This window comes from Schistocerca piceifrons, chromosome 8 (genome assembly GCF_021461385.2).
Source record: "Schistocerca piceifrons isolate TAMUIC-IGC-003096 chromosome 8, iqSchPice1.1, whole genome shotgun sequence".
NCBI classification, from domain to species: Eukaryota; Metazoa; Arthropoda; class Insecta; order Orthoptera; family Acrididae; genus Schistocerca; species Schistocerca piceifrons.
The window spans coordinates 251,553,872-251,573,695 of record NC_060145.1 but is presented as its reverse complement, the minus strand read 5'-3'; the positions used below and the strand labels follow the sequence as shown (position 1 = coordinate 251,573,695).

The 19,824-nt window shown below is 38.2% G+C and overlaps 2 protein-coding genes across 2 annotated transcripts in view; one reads left to right on the top strand and one right to left on the bottom strand.

Annotated features, from left to right (window-relative positions):
* Positions 1-684: 684 nt before the first annotated feature.
* Positions 685-3,642, top strand: LOC124712536 (ADP-ribose pyrophosphatase, mitochondrial). Its single transcript, XM_047242846.1, has one exon. It carries the CDS (start codon positions 829-831, stop codon positions 1,753-1,755), a length of 927 nt encoding a protein of 308 aa, XP_047098802.1. The 5' UTR covers positions 685-828; the 3' UTR covers positions 1,756-3,642.
* A 9,506-nt stretch (positions 3,643-13,148) lies between these two features.
* The window catches only part of LOC124712535, a 49,856-nt gene continuing 43,180 nt past the window's right edge, over positions 13,149-19,824 (bottom strand). Inside the window, exon 12 of the mRNA XM_047242845.1 lies at positions 13,149-14,591. Within this exon, the coding sequence (XP_047098801.1) occupies positions 14,385-14,591 (207 nt within the window). The 3' untranslated portion in view covers positions 13,149-14,384. The remainder of the gene's footprint in view (positions 14,592-19,824) is intronic.

The following is a 19,824-nucleotide window of genomic DNA, read 5'->3' as shown; positions in this document are numbered from 1 at the left end:
AGTATTAAGAGTCAATATTAAATGAATACGCTAGAAAAGTGCTTCAGCCCCTTACTTCTTGCAGCTGTAAAGACTGTGAAGACAAGATTAGAAGGTTGACTGCTCGGTCAAAGACGTTTAAGTAGTCATTCTTCCAGTTCCATTCATTTTCCTAAAAATTGATTACACAGTACTACGCAATCTTTGACACAGACAAGAACTTAGTTGCGCCTTAACATACTTGGTAAAGCATATTTTCCCACCAGGATTAAGCCTGTGGCTGCTAATAATTCCACGCAGTGCTACAATCACTAAAAACGTTGTGTCATATGACGATGAGTCGCTAAGTGATTTACAATCGTAGAAAAATAAAGATTGTATCATCGAAAAGGGCGTATGCTTTAAGTTGTTTCTGAAAATTCGTTCTTGGTATTTCGTTAACGCTTCTGTGAGCTATTAAGCTGAAACGCGCACCATTACATTGACGCCTGCACAGTTAATTTTGTTTGTTACCATACTGAATATAATGTCAATAGAAAATCAGACCGCGTGTGTGGAAACACTTTAGGTCGACCTTCGTGGGTGATGGTGACGGGATTCATGAGCAAGTTTTCGTTGACTGTGGATACGCGGCTGAGGACACAGAGCGGCTGATCGATACTACAATCGTTAGCTTTGCCTATCGATGTCAAATTATATCGTTGTTTTGTTATTGTTTCTGTTTCTAAATCGGCGATGTTAGTGCTGGCAAGTGGGAGTGTTGTGATTGGCGGATTGTTGTGTAGATTGGTATAACTTGCCGGATTAAAGTTAAGGTAGTCGTGCGAATGTGTGGTATACGAGGATGTAATGAATGTTTTCGTATTGTATCATTTGTTGCTGGCTCTGACGCAAATGTTCGGTGCATCCTTTAGACAAGCGTCTCAGTGCAGGATGATGCATTTTAAGTGCCGAGGTGGTTTCTACCCCAGAACAGAGAATACTGTTGCGAGATTTCCTGTACCCGACGAGAAAATCCACTGGGACATCGACTATCCTGAGTATAAACCAACAAATTACACGGCTGCTCATATCAATGGCCAGAGTTGGGCAGATCCGGAGATTTCGCATCCTTCGTTTCATCCACAATGGAACCAACTGGATGGCAATGTTAACCGCAAAAGTCACGTAGGAGTTTACAAAATTGAAAATTTATTTCCATTGAATCCTGTGGGACGTACTGGAGTTTGCGGTAGAGGGTGTTTGGGTAGATGGGGACCAAATCATGCAGCAGACCCGATAGTAACGAGATGGAAAAGGACGAGCAACAATGAAATTGAGCAGCATTCAACATCTGAAAAGAAAATCCTCCAGTTTGTTGCAATACAGCGCAGGGACACACGAGAATGGGCAATACCTGGCGGAATGGTGGATCCTGGCGAGGTGGTAACAACCACCTTGAAGAGAGAATTTTTCGAAGAAGCACTTGATGCTTTAGGAAGAAAGCCAGAGCAGTTAAATGAAGCAGATGCAATCGTGGCGAAGTTTTTTGAAAGTGGAGAAACAGTTTATAAAGGTTATGTAGATGATCCACGTAACACAGATAATGCGTGGATGGAAACCGTCGCAGTGAATTTTCATGATGAGACTGGTTTGTCTGTTGGCAAATTGCCTCTTTCTGCAGGAGATGATGCCGTTAATGTAAGATGGATGGATGTGGGAAAGGATCTGGAATTATATGCAAGTCACATAGAATTTATTGAAGCTGTGGCCGAGAAACGAAATTCACATTGGTAGGGTTAGTTGGAATCCGAACTAAAAAATGTTTCCTATGGTGTAATTTGTTTATAACGAATTGGGAAAAAACCCAGAAAGTTAAGTTGACGATTTTTGTAATTTTCTTAAGGCTCATGTGTTTGTACTCAGTTTTTCAGCATTGTGACTTTATTATGATTTCGACAAAATCAGTATAACACAAATGATTCAAGCAAAGGTGATCACCATATATAACGCTGTTTCCATGCAGCATCTACCTATTTCCTATACACGGAATTCTTGTATGTTTCCCCGCATAGACGTTGGGTTTAATCTGTGCAAGCATTCTGCCTCAAAAATATGATTGTCTAGGTTCTTTTGTGAATTATGTTAATAAATTTTTATTGTTTTTCTTAAATTGATCTGATTGTAATACGATTCCTTTATTACACTACATATGCTGAATTTGTGACGTTTGTTGACATACCAATTTTCAAGAAGTTGCTGCAGATTTGCTGAATTCATTCTAAGTGGCAAAAATAGTCCATTTTAACTACTCCAAATGCATTTTAGCAGGCATGTGGTTTGTTTTCTTTATTATGTTGTTTGTGCAACCTGCTGTCAGCAGCAGCTGGCTGAACAGATCTAGTGAAGCTTGCCAGGCTTGGGGAAACTCAAGATGGCGTACTTTAAGCACTGCGCTTCAGTACTCATGTACACTTGTGTCTCTGTTGCAGCAGGTTAATGTGCTTTAATGGTTGCAGTGGAGATAAGGACAGGCAGGCTGCATGGTGATTTTGTACACCTCTATCTACTACACAAGCTCAGACTTACTATATTTTTGGAATCAGATCAGACTTTCCTTGTTTTTTAGTGCTGTATGGAGTTGCAAAAATGTCCCTGGTTTGAGAATTTTATGACTGCTGCTATGAGTTTTAATTTTGGACCTGTATGTTCAACATTGCAGTTTTGAACAATCTCATACAGCTGTGCCTCTTTCAGCTGATCTTGGAGCAATCAGTGATGTCAGTTGTATGGTGTGGCTACCAATTCTGCCTCAACTATTCACTTACTATTACTTGTATGGCAACACAACAGGAGCACAGTTTTTGCTGTTTTAGTGTGTGAAGTAATTTGTCCACATGTTTTTGATCATCTTATCTGTACTTGTTTTTTGTCTCATCGTTTATCACTGGGGAAAAAAAAAGAGTGGATTTATTGTTAACCTGCAACAGGAATATAAATTTTTGAAATTGTGTAATGAAATTAATTATGAAGATGTTTATTAGTCATTATGCACTGAAGAATCTTCTATTGTACACAAAGGAAAGGATGATATTAAAGACTATAGGAGTACTGGTACTGCTTCACCAGATATGAGAGATCCCCCCCAAAGTCAAAAGTAGGAACTGTGATCTGGTGTGTGCTGCTAAAAGAGGCTACATTTTCATACCACACTGTTAGACACGAACTCTGTTTAAAAACATCAGACAGCACATCCAAACTGGGCAAAAAGTTATGAGACATAATTTTCATCTGCAAGAACTGAAATAGAGGCAGTTATCAATAATGTTATTTTGCCATTTATATTTGGCAATGAGTTGCATTTTTTGGAAAACATTAATTATGTAACAGTAATGATGGATAGCTCACTCTGAAGGTAATAAAACTTGTTCAGATTCATATAAGCTATGTAAGCTGGGAGGAGTGAATTGAAGTTAAGTTAAAAGTTTTAAAGTCTGGTGATGTGTCGGGTAAATCTGCTAAATTTTGATTTGGAACCTTTTGCAGTGTGTGAAAAAATAGGAATTTGGAGAAAAGTTGGTTTGTTGTTCTACATAGAATACTAAGAGTAACTTTTGTTGTGTAAGGGGAATGAAAATGTGTTCAAAAAAGTTTGGAATAAATTTGATGGACCTGTTTTAGGAATTGGTTATTCAGTCAACATTTTACACAAACCATTTCTGAAAGAAGCCATGTCTTATGAAAAACACAACTGAGTTAATAAAATTTAATGTCTCAGTAAACTGTTAAGACTTTCAAGTAATTTAAAAAAATATGTCCTTAGTTTGAACCCACCCGGATAAGCCTACATTTTTATGCTAGTTCCTTGTTATTCTGCCATAGTTTCTTCTGCACTATGTTGCCATGACTGTGTTTTCATATTTTTTAATTTCTAAGATGGAAAAAATTATGGATGTCTGTGAATAATGTTACTAAAGGGAACAGTTTCTGCTTCGTTTTATGACCATTGGCTCCAGATTTTGTTCTTCGCACACTCATTGCATAATTTCAAAATGCAGAAACTCTCAAAAGATAGCTAGTACATTTTACATCAGATGATGTGAGGATGAGGGGACACAGGTCTATAGTAGTAGTGCTGTTGTTGATGTTTTACAGTGTGCGCATTTTAGGTGGGAAGTAGCTGTTCAAAATTATACTATTACATTTTTACACGCGTATTTCCAACGTGAAGTGCGCTGCTGCTGATATACAACTCTTGATTGGGAATACTACCTAACTAGTCAACTTACTAAATGCTCGGATATAGTGCAGCTGTACATAACTTTCCAAAAAAATAACAAGAACGAGTGAGTTCATATTTTATGTACGATGTACCAGTTTCTTCTTTTTTTATGAGCCTTACAACAGAGAAAGGTGTGCAGAAATTAATGTTTTCAGGTCTTACACCAGCATATAAATGCAGTTATTAAACATGAGAACAGTAAATAGAGCATTCCCATAAACTATTTCATGCTTTGTCTGCTTAATTTAAATGTCAAAATATTTATTTTTTCTATCAACTTCCTTAAACATACTAACATAAGCAAGCACTGTTGTCATTAAGAGGAAATGAGATCCTGATATGTGCAAAGAGGTACACGAGAGAAACAGAGGCACTGATATTTTACCCTTCAGTGTCCTACATTCTCTTCAGCAGCAGACTGATTATGTTGCTACTATTGTATCTGTTCAGTACAGCACTGAAAACTAGTCAAAGGTAACAGAGCAGCACAGCAACATTAATAGAATGGAATGTCATCTAACTCTTTCATAATTTCAGTCTTACACAACTTTGTGATTAACTAGTGCTGAAATACAACTATTTTAAGGGGCTCGGCTGTTTGAAAGTACCGAACGGATTTAAAAAATGTATTCAGTACTGTGTACAAAGAGCGAACACCATTCATCTGAGAGCGCCCGCCTGGTTAGCCGTGCAGTATAACGTACTGCTTCCCGAGCGGGAAGGCGTGCTGGTCCCCGGCACGAATCCGCCCGGCGGATTAGGGTCAACATTTGGTGTGCTTCCCAGCCTGTGGATGGTTTTTAAGGCAGTTTGCATCTGCCTCGGCGAATGCGGGCTGATTCCCCTTATTTCGCCTCAGTTACACTAAGTCGGCGATCTGCACACACACTATCTCCACATACGCGTACACCATAATTACTCTACCACGCAACCATTCGGGTTACACTCAGTCTGGTATGAGACACAGTGTAAAACACCACACGAAGACCGATACCCCGCCATCAGTGCTCCCGAAGATGGCCACGGAGTACTGCAGGTAGCCTTGCTCGGGACCTTACCTCAGCCGCTGGAACAGTTGTCTCCAGACACACAGTCTACAGACAACTGAACAGACATGATTTATTCACCCGGAGACGTGCAAGGTGCATTCCACTGACCCCTGGTCACAGGAGAGCCCGTAAAGCCTGGCGTCAAGAACACAGTACGTGGTCATTGCAACAGTGGTCCCAGGTTATGTTCACGGACAAGTCCAGGTATAGTCTGAACAGTGATTCTCGCTGGGTTTTCATCTGCCGTGAACCAGGAACCAGATACCAACCCTTTAATGTCATTGAAAGGGACCTGTATGGAGGTCGTGGTTTGATGGTGTGGGGTGGGTTTATGATTGGTGCATGTACACCCCTGCATGTCTTTGACAGAGGAACTGTAACAGGTCAGGTGTACCGGGACGTCATTTTGCACCAGTATGTCCACCTTTTCAGGGGTGCAGTGGGTCCCACCTTCCTCCTGATGGATGATAACGCATGGCCCCACCGAGCTGCCATCGTGGAGGAGTACCTTGAAACAGAAGATATAAGGCGAATGGAGTGGCCTGCCTGTTCTCCAGACCTAAACCCCATCGAGCCCGTCTGGGATGCTCTTGGTCGACATATCGCTGCACGTCTTCAAACCCCTACGACACTTCAGGAGCTCCGACAGGCACTGGTGCAAGAATGGGAGGCTATACCCCAACAACTGCTCGAACACCTGATCCAGAGTATGCCAACCTGTTGCGCGGCCTGTGTACGTGTGCATGGTAATCATATCCTATATTGATGTCGGGGTACATGCACAGGAAACAGTGACGTTTTGTAGCACATGTGTTTTGGGATGGTTTTCTCAACTTATCACCAATTCCGTGGACTTGCAGATCTGTATCGTGTGTGTTTCCTACGGGGTTATGCTATTAGTGCCAGTTTTGTGTAGTGCCAAGTTGTGTGGCACCGCATTCTACAATTATCCTTAATTTATGAGCATGAGTGTAGATGATAAGTTCACCAAACAAAATATTAGCCTCCCCTTTACAAGAACAGACTGGTTGATTTGGAGTACTATAGATGGTGTAGAGTTGGTACTCGTTCAATTTGTGTACAATGAATGGTGTACGACTCAGAGTTATGTAACATGACATGAAAGCATGGTTCTAAAAAGATCCTAACTGACAGGGCCGGAGACAAGGATAGCTCCTTGCCAACAGAATTTCTCCTGTCAGTGAATGCAGAGCCATCTCAACCAATTTCTACATGAACAATGTGAATGAAACAGCATGCAATGGACAATTGAAGTCGAGTACTTGATGAAAGGCCATTGCTCTTAGCAGAAGACAAAGCAGCAGGTCTTTGGTGGACAAATAACACAGAAACTGCACAGTAGCTGACTTGAGGCGTGCGGTGTGGTCTCACGAATCTAGTCTTTTTATCACTATTCAAATGATGCAAGGCAACAAGTCTGTAATTCAGGCCTGAGTTGGTCCTGTCATCTGGGGTACTTCTTGTACCATGATTTGGGCTCATTGTTTCAGGTTACTGTGAGCATGAACCAGGAGATCTATTTCAACTTCCTTGTTGATCAGTTGTTGCTTTTTCTTGCACATCTTCAGGGCGAGTATTGTTTGGGCACACGCATCTTTAGAGATGACAACAGCTGTGTTCTCTGGGCTGCACATGTGTTACATATTGTATTGCACCCCAACTAGCCTATTAAATCATCCAGTCTTAATCCCATAGAAAATGTCTGGGACTATGTGAAGCAGTAGATGAAAAACAGCAGTCAACATTCCCACTTTCTGGTAGCTCAGTGGAAACTGATCATGAGTGATTTGCTTCAGCTGGTTATGACATGCCCGAAAACTCGTGTGCTGTCTTCCTCACCTTATTAAGGCCATTACCGAAACTAGAGGTAGTGCTACAACAGCAGATATTTTAACTCTACCCAATTTTAACTCAGTCAATGTGAAATGTCGGCTATCTTTATTGCATCAAAATATTCGAGGACTGAGAAATAAAATTAATGAATTAACTATCTGCATAGATGAATTAAGAGTCTTCAAACCCAGCTGACATAATCTGCCTCCCTGAACATTGTGTGACCACTGGTGTAGAACTTTTAAGTGTTACAGGGTTTAGGTTAGCATCTCACTTTTGTAGATCAGAAATGGAGAAAGGAGGAGTTGTCACATTCATCAGGAACTGTCATAAATTTAAGAACATAGACATTCATAAATTGTGCCTAGAACAGCATATGGAAGATTTAATATAATCCATTATGGAGACGAGGTAGCAGTTGTCGTTATACTGGTTATCACTGTTAGCATTCAACCGCGGTTCTTATACATATATTTTAACAATGCGTTTCAAGAGACAATGCTCTCATCATCAGGTTGTAAAGTCTATGTCATGAAATTAAACGGACTAAAAAGACAAAATACCATCACAAATAGTTGGGAAGTCCACAGAGTAAAACAGAATTAAAAGTATATTGAACTGTGGGTCCTCGTCTTACATTGAAGTTGTTGGCACAAGTCGATGGCCGTCCCATAGCTACCAAATATGCTGTCGCACAGTGCCGGCTCGGGAGCTGTTGTGGACTAACGTGCCTAGGTGTTGTGGCGTGGTTACAGCCGTGTGCTTGATGGTAACGCTATGCTATTGGGCGCCTGATTTCCTTATTGCATTGGTCTGCCATCGTTAGCCTCTCGCAACTCCATCAGTGACATGCTACAAGTTTAAAGTTGCATACCTACCCTAAAATAATTCTAAAAACCCGCTAAAAAATCTCATTTCTGTAAAATTATCTTCTGCATTTAGAATATTGCTTTGTTTCTTTTCATGGATAGCTATCTCAAATTCCTCTAGTAAATCCGGTTTCCTCCCTTTCTTTTCTACATGCAATATTTCTACGTTGTCTTCTATGCTATTAAGGGGATGGCCTGTTTCATATATATGGTTCGCAACAGCTGATTTGTCATAATTTCCTAACCTGAACGCATCTTTATACTGGATCGCGAATGATCTTCCTGTCTGCCCTATATATTTTGCATCGCAAGTTCTGCACTGAATCTTATAAACTCCCGATCTTTCAAACTTATTTCTCTTCTCGCCAATATCGTGCTTAAGGCTATACCTCACTAGGTTATTAGTCTGAAAAGCTATTTTAATATCGTATGGCTTAAAAATATTTGCTATCTTTTGTGAGACTATTCCGTAGTATGGCATCGTGATAATTTTCACTTTCTCTCCATCAGGTTTATTCTTTTTCCGCTTATTACTTTTCCTTAACAGTTTTTTAACCATATCTATTCTGTAACCGTTATTCATCACTATTCTCTTAACGGTATTAATTTCGGACTCCCTATCTTTTTCGCTCATAGGTATATTGACTGCCCTATGCACGAGACTACGGAAAGCAGCTTCTTTATAAGCCTGCGGATGGCATGAATCATTCGGGATCACGGCATCAGTCGTAGTTTGTTTTCTATAAACGGAGAACGCATGTTTGTTGCCCTGCTTTTTTATATTCAGGTCCAGGAACTGTAAACAATTGTCAGTTTCATACTCCACGGTAAATTCTATTTTATTATGTGCGTCGTTGAACTTTTTTACTATTTCCTCAATGTCCTCACAGGAACCATCGACAAGTAACAGAGTGTCGTCTACATAACGTTTGTAATAAACAATTTTATCCATAATGTTATCATCAGAATTTAGAACTTTATCTTCAAGGTCATTGAAGCGACCGAAATTAATACCGCTAAGAGAATGTGCAACGGAAGTAGAATTTCACAAAAAATCCTTAACAATATTAAGTTATATTGAGCACCTGCAAGTAACTTTAATCTGTTCGTAAGCCACCTTGAAGCTGTACTGGCCCATTTAACAACCAAAAACAAAGAAATAGTGGTTGCTGGTGATCTCAATGTAGATTTCCTTGAAGACTCTCCCAATAAGAACTTATTTGAGTTAGTAACACTATCATTCAACTTAATTACCACTGTAAAGTTCCCCACTAGGGTAGCCAATTGCTCACAAACAGCCATTGATAATATCTTTACAGAAAAGTCCAATGAACAAAATTATATTACAAAACCAATAGTCAATGGCCTCTCAGACCATGACATGCAGTTCCTTCTGTTAAATGTTAGTACTGAACAGGATATAAAATCTATTAAATCTGAGCTCAAGAGGGTAATCAATTAGCCAAAAATTGATTACTTTAGGACACTCTTGAGAGACATTCACTGGACTGATGTTTACACTGCTCATGGCATGAATGAAAAATATAACACTTTTGCTAATAAATATTCGAACACTGTTTTCCCCCAAAACTTACCAAGGTCAGAGCAAAGTCTACAAAGAAGCCATGGATTACTCAAGGAATAGGGGTATCTCGTAAAACAGAAAGAAAACTGTATCTGTCAATCCAAAACAGCTCTGATGTTGATGCTATAGCACACTACAAGAAATACTGCAAAATATTAAAGACTGTAATATGGACATCAAAGCAAATATATTACAAGGAAAAGATAGTCATATCAGATAACAAAATAAAGACAATATGGGATATAGTGAAGGAGGAGACCGGTAGAAGAGGAACAAATAGCATTAAGAGTAAATGATACATTGGTGACAGATGTGTATAGTGTTGCAGAACTTTTTAACAAACATTTTATAACTGTTACTGAAAAGATGGGGTTGTCAGGTTCGGTAGATGCTGCTATGGAATACCTCAGACCAGACATTTCAAGTAACTGCCGCAGCAGAAATAATGTCCATCATAAAATCTTTAAACTCAAAAACATCTAGTGGGTATGATGAAATATCAACAAAGTTAATTAAAGAATGTGATTCTGAGCTAAGTAACATATTAAGCTATCTGTGTAACCAGTCTTTTATCAGTGGAATATTTCCTGAATGGTTGAAATATGCTGAAGTTAAGCCACTGTTTAAGAAGGGGGATAAATAAATAGCATCAAATTTCCGTCCAATTTCACTGTTGCCAGCATTCTCAAAAATTTTAGAAAAAGTAATGTACAATTGACTTTATAACCATCTTATCTCAAATAACATACTGTCAGTCACAGTTTGGATTTCTAAAGGGTTCTGATATTGAGAAGGCTATCTACACTTACAGTGAAAATGTGCTTAACTAATTAGACAAAAAATTGCAGGCAACTGGTATATTTTGTGATCTGTCAAAGGCATTTGACTGTGTAAATCACAATATTCTTTTAAATAAATTAGAATATTATAGTGTAACAGGAAATGCTGCAAAATGGTTCAAATCTTCTATCTCTGGTAGGAAACAAAGGGCATTATTAGGAAAGAGACATGTATCAGGCATCATCCAACTGGGAACTGATTACACGTGGGGTCCCACAAGGCTCCATTTTGGGCTCCCTTACTTTTTCTTGTGTATATCAATGACCTTTCATCAGTAACATTACCAGATGCCTTTTTTTTTTTTTGTTTTGCCGATGATACAAACATCGCAGTAAATAGCAAATCAAGTGTAGTCTTAGAAAGATCAACTAATAAAATATTTGTGGACATTAATCACTGGTTCCTGGCCAATTCTTTGTCACTAAACTTAGAAAAAACACACTACATGCAGTTCAGAACTTATAAGGGGTGTCCCACGAGTATTTGCCTAACGCACGATGACAAGCAGATAGAAGAAGTGGACAGTGTTAAATTTGTGGGATTACAACTTGATAATAAATTCAACTGGGAGAAGCACACCACAGAACTGCTGAAGCAACTTAACAAATCTCTATTTGCAATGCGAATTGTGTCAGACATAGTGGATATAAAAATGAAAAAACTGGCATACTATGCTTACTTCCATTCCATAATGTCATGGGATTATTTTTTGGGGTAATTCATCAAGCCAAGCTAAAATTTTCCGGGCACAAAAACGTGCAGTAAAGAGTTATATGTGGTGTGAACTCAAGAACATCCTGCAGAAGCCTGTTTAGGGAACTAGAGATACTAACTACTGCTTCCCAATTATTTATTCCTTAATGAAATTTGTCATTAAAATATATCACTTTTTCAAACCAACAGCTCAATTCATGGAATCAATACTAGAAATAAGACTAATCTTCACAACGATTTAAAGTCACTTAGTCTTGTACAAAAAGGTGTGCATTATTCAGGAACACACATTTTCAATAACTTGTCAGCAGCAATAAAAACTTCTATTTTAAATTAGGTGCATTAGTATTTGTAAAATGACTCTTTCATACAGTGTTCATAAAAAAATGGCGATCATTCCACTTGGGAGCTGTGGAATGGTACATTAGCTTATTTGTTTTAGTTGTAAATATTTGTCATGTATTGTTGTTTTTCTGACATGCTCTACATCCTGGAGGACCTCCTCACTATGGATCAATTGGAATGAAATTAAATCTAATCTAATTGGCATGATGTCTCACAGGAATGAGTAATTGTTTGTCTGGTGTGCTTATTATGTTTATAACTTACGTATTTTCACATATGACTTAGTACTATGATGTAATCAGCACAAATATTGATTCAGTTGCTGCCGAGATTTCAATCGAGCACAAAAATTGGCAACTGTCTCTACAGGTAGAAAAATATGAAGTGGTATGCTAACTGTAGAGATGCAGCAGCCTATGCTTACAAGTTGTAAAGAATATTTTTATCCATGTAAACTAGTCAGAACCTGCAAACTTAAAAATTTCAATTGCTTTGCCTTAGAAGCAGGAATTCTGAACAACCTAAAATGTTCATCTGTAAATTATATTGTACCATCCAGATTTTATATAACATGCCATATTTTGACTTGTAGTCAGTGAGTATATAAAGACATTAGCTTTTCTTTTTCCAAAGGAACTCTGCAAGAATGTAACTTAAAATTTCTATATTAAATTGCATTTCATAATTTTAAGATTCACTGTATTTTTCATATTTTGGTTTGGCTTGTCCACATCTCCTGATTTCATTATTTGGCTTACTTCTTATATTATTCCCTTAAACAAAAATCTTCGTGTTGCTGAAACTTAATACAAACCATGTTGCCACTCTGGTATCATTAATGAAGCTATTTTATATTGTGGTCAATATACATCATTTTGAAAAAAGCATCAGCTCTATAGTTGTATTTTTATTCTCTACTGGTTTCAGTTAATTATGACCATCTTCACAGGAGAAAAACTGTACATTGTGTGAATATGGTTGTAATAACAGAAACCAGTAGAGAATAAATGTAAAATTTACAACTGATGGTACAAATATGCTTTCTTTTTTCAAAATATCTAACAGGCGAAGACAATCACATATGAAAAGTTTTATCAATTTATAGAGCATGTTATTTGAAAACTGCTTAGAACTGCCTTGCCTTCTTGTTGTCTCTCTGCTGAATGTAAATTCTTTGACACGAGCAGATTACATGACTATATTACTATTCTAAATGCAGAAATGAATGAAGGTGCATTCTAGCACTATGTGAAAATGGTTGCAGAAAACTTATAAATAATGATGTAACAATGGGTAACTGTGCATTTATTACTGATTATTTCAAGTGATTGGTTTAAAAAGATCATCATATGTCAAGATACATTTTTAATGTTGGAATGTAAGATCAAGTGAGATATCTTGCATTATTATTTAATATACATTACAAACAGCTCACAGTAATGATACTGTAATCAAACAGGGACTATATAATTGACAGGACCTAAAGAAGACGCCTTTCTCTCAATATGATGTACTAATGAGTTACTTAGAATGTGAATTTTGTGCAATGGTATCTTCCATTAAATAATAAAAAAAATTACTTTTACTTGCACATACAGGTGTAACTTTAACGTAAAGTGAAACTTCCCTATGAATGACTTATGATGCATATGTTACATAAGAAAATAAGTTGCTTGTTTATTAGGACAGTACATAGAGAAAATAATTCAATAAATAACTAATAAATAATTAAATAAATAAATAAAAATAAATAAATAAACGAACAAATACAACGAGCATTGTGTGGTACAAAATACCTCAGTAATATAAAGGGACTTCAGTAACCAGAAAATCACAGAAAAATGGGGGATATGGGCTTGCACAAATGGCAGTGTTGGTTTGAAAATTCCTGTAAACAGTGAGCTACATATGCATGATATGAATTAATATACTGTTCTTGGAAGTTGCTGAAATGTGGATATAATGTGTGTTTTACAAACTTTAATCTGAAAAAGCACGAAAATAAAGGTGTGAATGCTTTAGAATACCCTTTAAGCAGGTACAGGTTCTCATTTCAATGATTTTGAAATCATTATGTGGTAATGGGTAAGTGAAGTAACAAAATTTCAGTTAAGTATTCAATACAGTCTAAAAAGACAGGGAGCACTACTGCAAACTTATCATTAACAGGAACATAAGCTTGAATCCTAGGTAACTTCAGTTCCCATTTTAGGAAACAGTCAAACTGTAGACATTGATTCTAAGTACAATACCTGGAAAAAGTTCCCTTTGTATGAACACATTCAAATGAATTATTTACACGAAACAAAGTTCTACACAATTTTAGACAAATTATTTACAAACATTTTAACAACATTTTTCTATTTTCTTTTTGTCGGAGGTCTATAGTCTCCTTGTCCAAGTGGAATATATCACAACCCTGAAACACAACATTGATCTGGTATCCTACTCAGTTTTTAATTACATATAAAAGTGTAATTTGAATTCATTATTTCTTGTGCTAGTAAGTAGGGTTATATATTTCACAACTAAGAATACTGTTCAGGTCTCTGCTTCTCTCTTAAGAAGTGCCTTGTGAACACTAATACACAAAAGACATTTACATTTTTAATGAATTAAGGGGTTTGTTTTATAAATTTATCACCTGGGTGAGGATGGAACTGGAATGCATTTAAGCTTTCCACAAAAACAAAAAACTGTTACCATGTCCGTTTCACATGAGTCTGTCTTATCGAAGTACAAAAATTTTGTCATGCTGTGTGCAAAATCTCTTGCGAAACACCAGTTTATGCAGATAGGACACATGACCTGATTGTTTCTTGTAATACTTCTACCACCACGCTTAGAGCTGCATATGAAAGTTCCTAGAAAATTTCTTAACTAATTCATCACCTAAAGCTAACACCGTAACGTTGTGTGACTTGTGGACTGTGTGTTGAAGCAACAGCCAAAAGTAGTGGAATGTCATTTGCTTCTAATCCTAGAGCTGATGTCAGCGTTGCCACGTCACAGAAGTCCACAGAGAGCAGCATTTCAGCCACTGCCTGACTTCGAAGGTAGAGTTCTCGCAGTTTTGATTCCACGTGTTTGAGGCACTGTCACAAAAACATGTAAAAGGTATTAACACATACTGTAAGTGATGATAAAAAGGAAGGAATTTTAACACAAAATACAAGTTATACACGATATTGAGAAAGTAACACAGTTCTCTAATGTAACAATGTAAATAATCAATTTTTAACAATATACTGTAATTGGATAGATTAAAAAAAAAATAATAATAATCTACTCGCCAAGCGATGGCAGAACACACATAAAAGAAGGTTACACTTGTGCAAGCTTTCGAAGACAGTGGCCCCTTCTACTGGCAAAGGGGGTGAAGGAAAAGGACTGAACTGCAGGCCAGGGGAGACTTACCAGACGGGATACGAAGGAATGACTGATTGTTGGGGACTGCATTGGATGAGATTTGAAAACCTGAGAGGTTAAAGATGGATGACAGAGTAATATGCAAGATGGAGATTACTGCTAAGACATTGTGCACAAGTTAATAAGAGTGAAAAGCTAAGCACATTTTATGTAACAGAGGTGGGAGGGGGACAGGAAAAATAGACAGGTCGGAAAATGAAAGATGTAGAAAACTAAAATGGAGTGAAGAAAGGAGTAGTTACTGTGAAAAAATGGTGAGATGGAAGAAATTAACGTAAATTAAGGCCAGGTGGGTAGCATGAACCAAGGACATGTTGTAGCGCTAGTTCTGAGAAACACATGTCATATGCCACCTGAGAAACTGGTGTTTGGGAGAAGCATCCAGATGGTGTATATGACGAAACAGGCACTGAGGTATGACTGTCATGTAGTAGAGCATGCTCTGCAACAGGATATTGTGTGTTGCTGGTATACACCTTCTGCCTATGCCCATTCATCTTGACTGATAACTTGGTGGTAGCCAAGATGATGTAACAGGCTGAAGTGTGTTGTTTCACAGGTGGATCTAACTTTGATAGTATATATTTTGCCAGTTACAAGGCTGGTATAGGTGGTGGTTGTAAGGTGCATAGGGCAAGTCTTGCAGCAGGGGCAGTGACAGGGCTACTATACTATAGGGAGATGGGTGCAGAAGGAACATAGGGACTGGTAAGGATGTTGCAGAGATTGGGTGGGTGATGAAAAGCTATTCTAGGTATGCTGGGCAAAATCTCACACAGAAATGAACTCATTTCAGCGCATGATTTTAGGAAACAATGTGTCTGTACCAGCTGTTATGTAAACACTGTTTGGCCTTTTACATTGGCATGACTACCACCAAGTTATTAATTAGGATGAATGGCCACAGACAGAGGGTGTATACAGACAACACACAATATCCTGCTGCAGAGCATGCTCTACAACTTGACTTCAGTGCCTGTTTCACAACACGTGCCATCTACATTCTTCCCCTAATACCAGTTTCTCAGAACTTCACACGTGGGAACTACTACAACATGTCCTCAGCAGTTGCCACCCACGAGGCCTTAATTTACATTAATTTCTTCCATCTCAGCATTTCTTCATGGTAACCACTCCTTTCTTCACTACACTTTAGTTTTCTACACCTTTCATTTTCTGATGTCTTTTTTTCGCCGTTCCCCTTTCACCTCTGTTACATACAATGCACATAGCCTTTCACTCTTATTAACACGCGAATAATGTTTTAGCAGTAATCTCTGTCTTGCATATTACCTTGTCATCCACCTTTAAGCTCTCAGTGTTTCAAATCTCCTCTGGCACAGTCCCCAACAATCAGTCTTTCCTAACCTGCAGTTTGGGGTGACTCCGCTGAGATCTACCCCTTTCGTTAAACCTCTCCAGTCCTTTTCCTTCATCTCTCTTTCTTCCCCTTCAACCCTTCTGCCAGAAGAAGGATCCACTGGTTCCAAAAGCTTGCATGAGTATAACCTTCTTTTATGCACATTTTCCTGCTGCCACTTAGTGAGTCGATTTCGTTTTATCCATCCGATTACATTATTTCAACACACTTGTTTGGAATAACTGACACCATCAATAAATTTCTGTAAATAGTAATTTCTAGCATGAATTTAACAGACTAGGGGAAAAAACATGAAAATAATCCTACATAGCTATTTTAAATTCTGTAACTATTTTCAACCACACAACATAACTGTATCTAAACTACCACAGTAGAAGCTCGATATATTGCAGGTTCAGATATAATGCAGTGTAAAATCCTATTGCAGTCTGCATGTAGTCTTCCTGTAGTAGCATTTACCTCAGCAACCTTCAAGCTCTGAAAGCAATAACCAAAAGGGACAGGAGTAATTAAACAATCTTAAGTTTGTGTTGTTATCATTATATCACGACTGTCACTCAACAGAAAACTGAATACACATCTCAAAGTTAATAGTTTGATCCAATCAACAAAGTGACTATAAAAGGGCTAGACACTAATCTAAATTAGTACGACTATAAGTTGCATCACGCTTTTTAATTCAGAATCCACATTTCTGTGCACCTGTTATGGTGTGAACAAAATGGAAAGCATTTCACGTGAGAGGTTATGCAGCTTGTGGAGAGGGCAATACAAAAGCAAGTTTAGCATGTCAATATGGTGTATCTGATGGAACAATCAGGGGATGGATGGGGAAAAAAAACTTAAAACTTTTGTAATCAAATTTCAAACTGGTGTGGGAATGGACAGAACAAGGAAAAGATGGTGACCTTGGATAGGAAGAGAAGTGTCTTAGAGTTGCTGGTCATTCAAAAGGAGAAGAATGATAACACTAAAAATGAGATATCAACCCAATCATATTACAAATGTACTTATAGATAGTTTTCAATAAAGCAAACTCAAGGTTTATCACTTTTCGGGCCAATTATTAAAGCTCAAGCTGCAAAACTGAACTTCGATTTACATGGCAACTATGATGACAATGCATCCAACAGATGGTTTTCCTGGTGGAAATATCACCATGGAATTAGCCAAAAAAGCATAGAAGCAATGGTGACTCTTCTTAACAGTTTCCTGAAATTTTACATGAAGTATGAGGTGCATTCAAGTTCTAAGGCCTCCGATTTTTTTTCTAATTAACTACTCACCCGAAATCGATGAAACTGGCGTTACTTCTCGACGTAATCGCCCTGCAGACGTACACATTTTTCACAGCGCTGACGCCATGATTCCATGGCAGCAGCAAAGGCTTCTTTAGAAGTCTGTTTTGACCACTGGAAAATCGCTGAGGCAATAGCAGCACGGCTGGTGAATGTGCGGCCACGGAGAGAGTCTTTCATTGTTGGAAAAAGCCAAAAGTCACTAGGAGCCAGGTCAGGTGAGTAGGGAGCATGAGGAATCACTTCAAAGTTGTTATCACGAAGAAACTGTTGCGTAACGTTAGCATGGGTAAGGATTACGCCCTCGCTGTCCCAGAACATGGACACCATCGTTTTTTCAGCACTGGCAGTTACCCGAAATTCTTTTGGTGGCGGTGAATCTGTGTGCTTCCATTGAGCTGACTGGCGCTTTGTTTCTGGATTGAAAAATGGCATCCACGTCTCATCCATTGTCACAACCGACGAAAAGAAAGTCCCATTCATGCTGTCGTTGCGCGTCAACATTGCTTGCATGCCACACGGGCAGCCATGTGGTCATCCGTCAGCATTCGTGGCACCCACCTGGATGACACTTTTCGCATTTTCAGATCGTCATGCAGGATTGTGTGCACAGAACCCACAGAAATGCCAACTCTGGAGGTGATCTGTTCAACAGTCATTCGGCGATCCCCCAAAACATTTCTCTCCACTTTCTCGATCATGTCGTCAGACCGGCTTGTGCGAACCCGAGGTTGTTTTGGTTTGTTGTCACACTATGTTCTGCCTTCATTAAACTGTTCCACCCACAAACGCACTTTCGACACATCCATTACTCCATCACCACATGTCTCCTTCAACTGTCGATGAATTTCAATTGGTTTCACACCACGCAAATTCAGAATACAAATGATTGCACGCTGTTCAAGTAAGGAAAACGTCGCCATTTTAAGTATTTAAAACAGTTCTGATTCTCGCCTCTGGGGATAAAATTCCATCTGCCGTATGGTGCTGCCATCTCTGGGACGTATTGACAATGAACGCGGCCTCATTTTAAAACAATGCACATGTTTCTATCTCTTTCCAGTCCGGAGAAAAAAATTGGAGGCCTTAGAACTTGAATGCACCTCGTAATGGCAGATAAAAATTTAAATAATTGTCATGAGAAAAATTATCATTAGAAAACACTTTATTGTGGACTGCTTCCAACTAGAAGTCTTTATGTACAAATTTCAGGAAATAAGTTGGGTTTCAAAATGAATACTAACAGAATTACCCTTCCCTATACCACAGATAAATCAGGTAGCCATAAGCTGAAGCCCCTCTGCATAGGCAAAAGAAAAAACTTGAGTGTTTCATGCATGTGAACCATGACTTTTCAATGAAGTTCACTTACATTCAAAAGACACTTGGATGACATATGACATCTTAATACAGTGGTTTCAAGAAGAGTTTGTTCCATCAGTGAGAAAGCACCTGTGACATTTAACATGAAAGAAGAAGCTCTGCAAATTTTTTATCACTGTTCATCTCATCCATCTGTTGTTACTTGTGGTCAGAAAATGGAAAAATCTGTTTTGCCTAAAAACATGACGACCTTAATTCAGCCACTGTATCATGGTATCGATAATCTCGTTTGAGTGGAGTTCATCTAATTGCTGTATTTTGTAAGGTTTTTAAATATTTTGCCTCTAATGTTCTTTAAATTTAAATACTGTACTATACATTGTACACGTAACATTCCATTAAGTGCTCTTCCAAACTTTACGTGCACTGTTTGTCATGCCGTAGCTCACTCTTGATATACAGTGGTCACGATATAACTCAGGGGTAAAGTATGCTTCCTAACAACCTCAGTAAACTGGGCTTCTATGTAGTTTCAAAATTAAGAGATTCATCTGTACAAAACATTTCAACTCAGAATAAAGCATAGAAGCAACTAAGTTTCATACAGCTTTAGTTTTAGAAACAGCGAACAAGATGTTTCACATTAGGAATGTTACGCTCAAAACACACATCTGATGAGAGTGTACCCGAACAGAATCTCAGACCTACAACTAAGAAAGAATACTGTAAAATGCTAGTATAAAATACGGTTAAAATCCAAAAACTAATATCTATGCTTGGGAGAGAATAGTTTTAAGGGACAATAACTTGACACACTTTCTGGTTTTTCACAGAACACAGAAAGCTCGCTCCACACCTGAACTCGTCATGTTTGCCACTAGAACTATCAGCGAATTA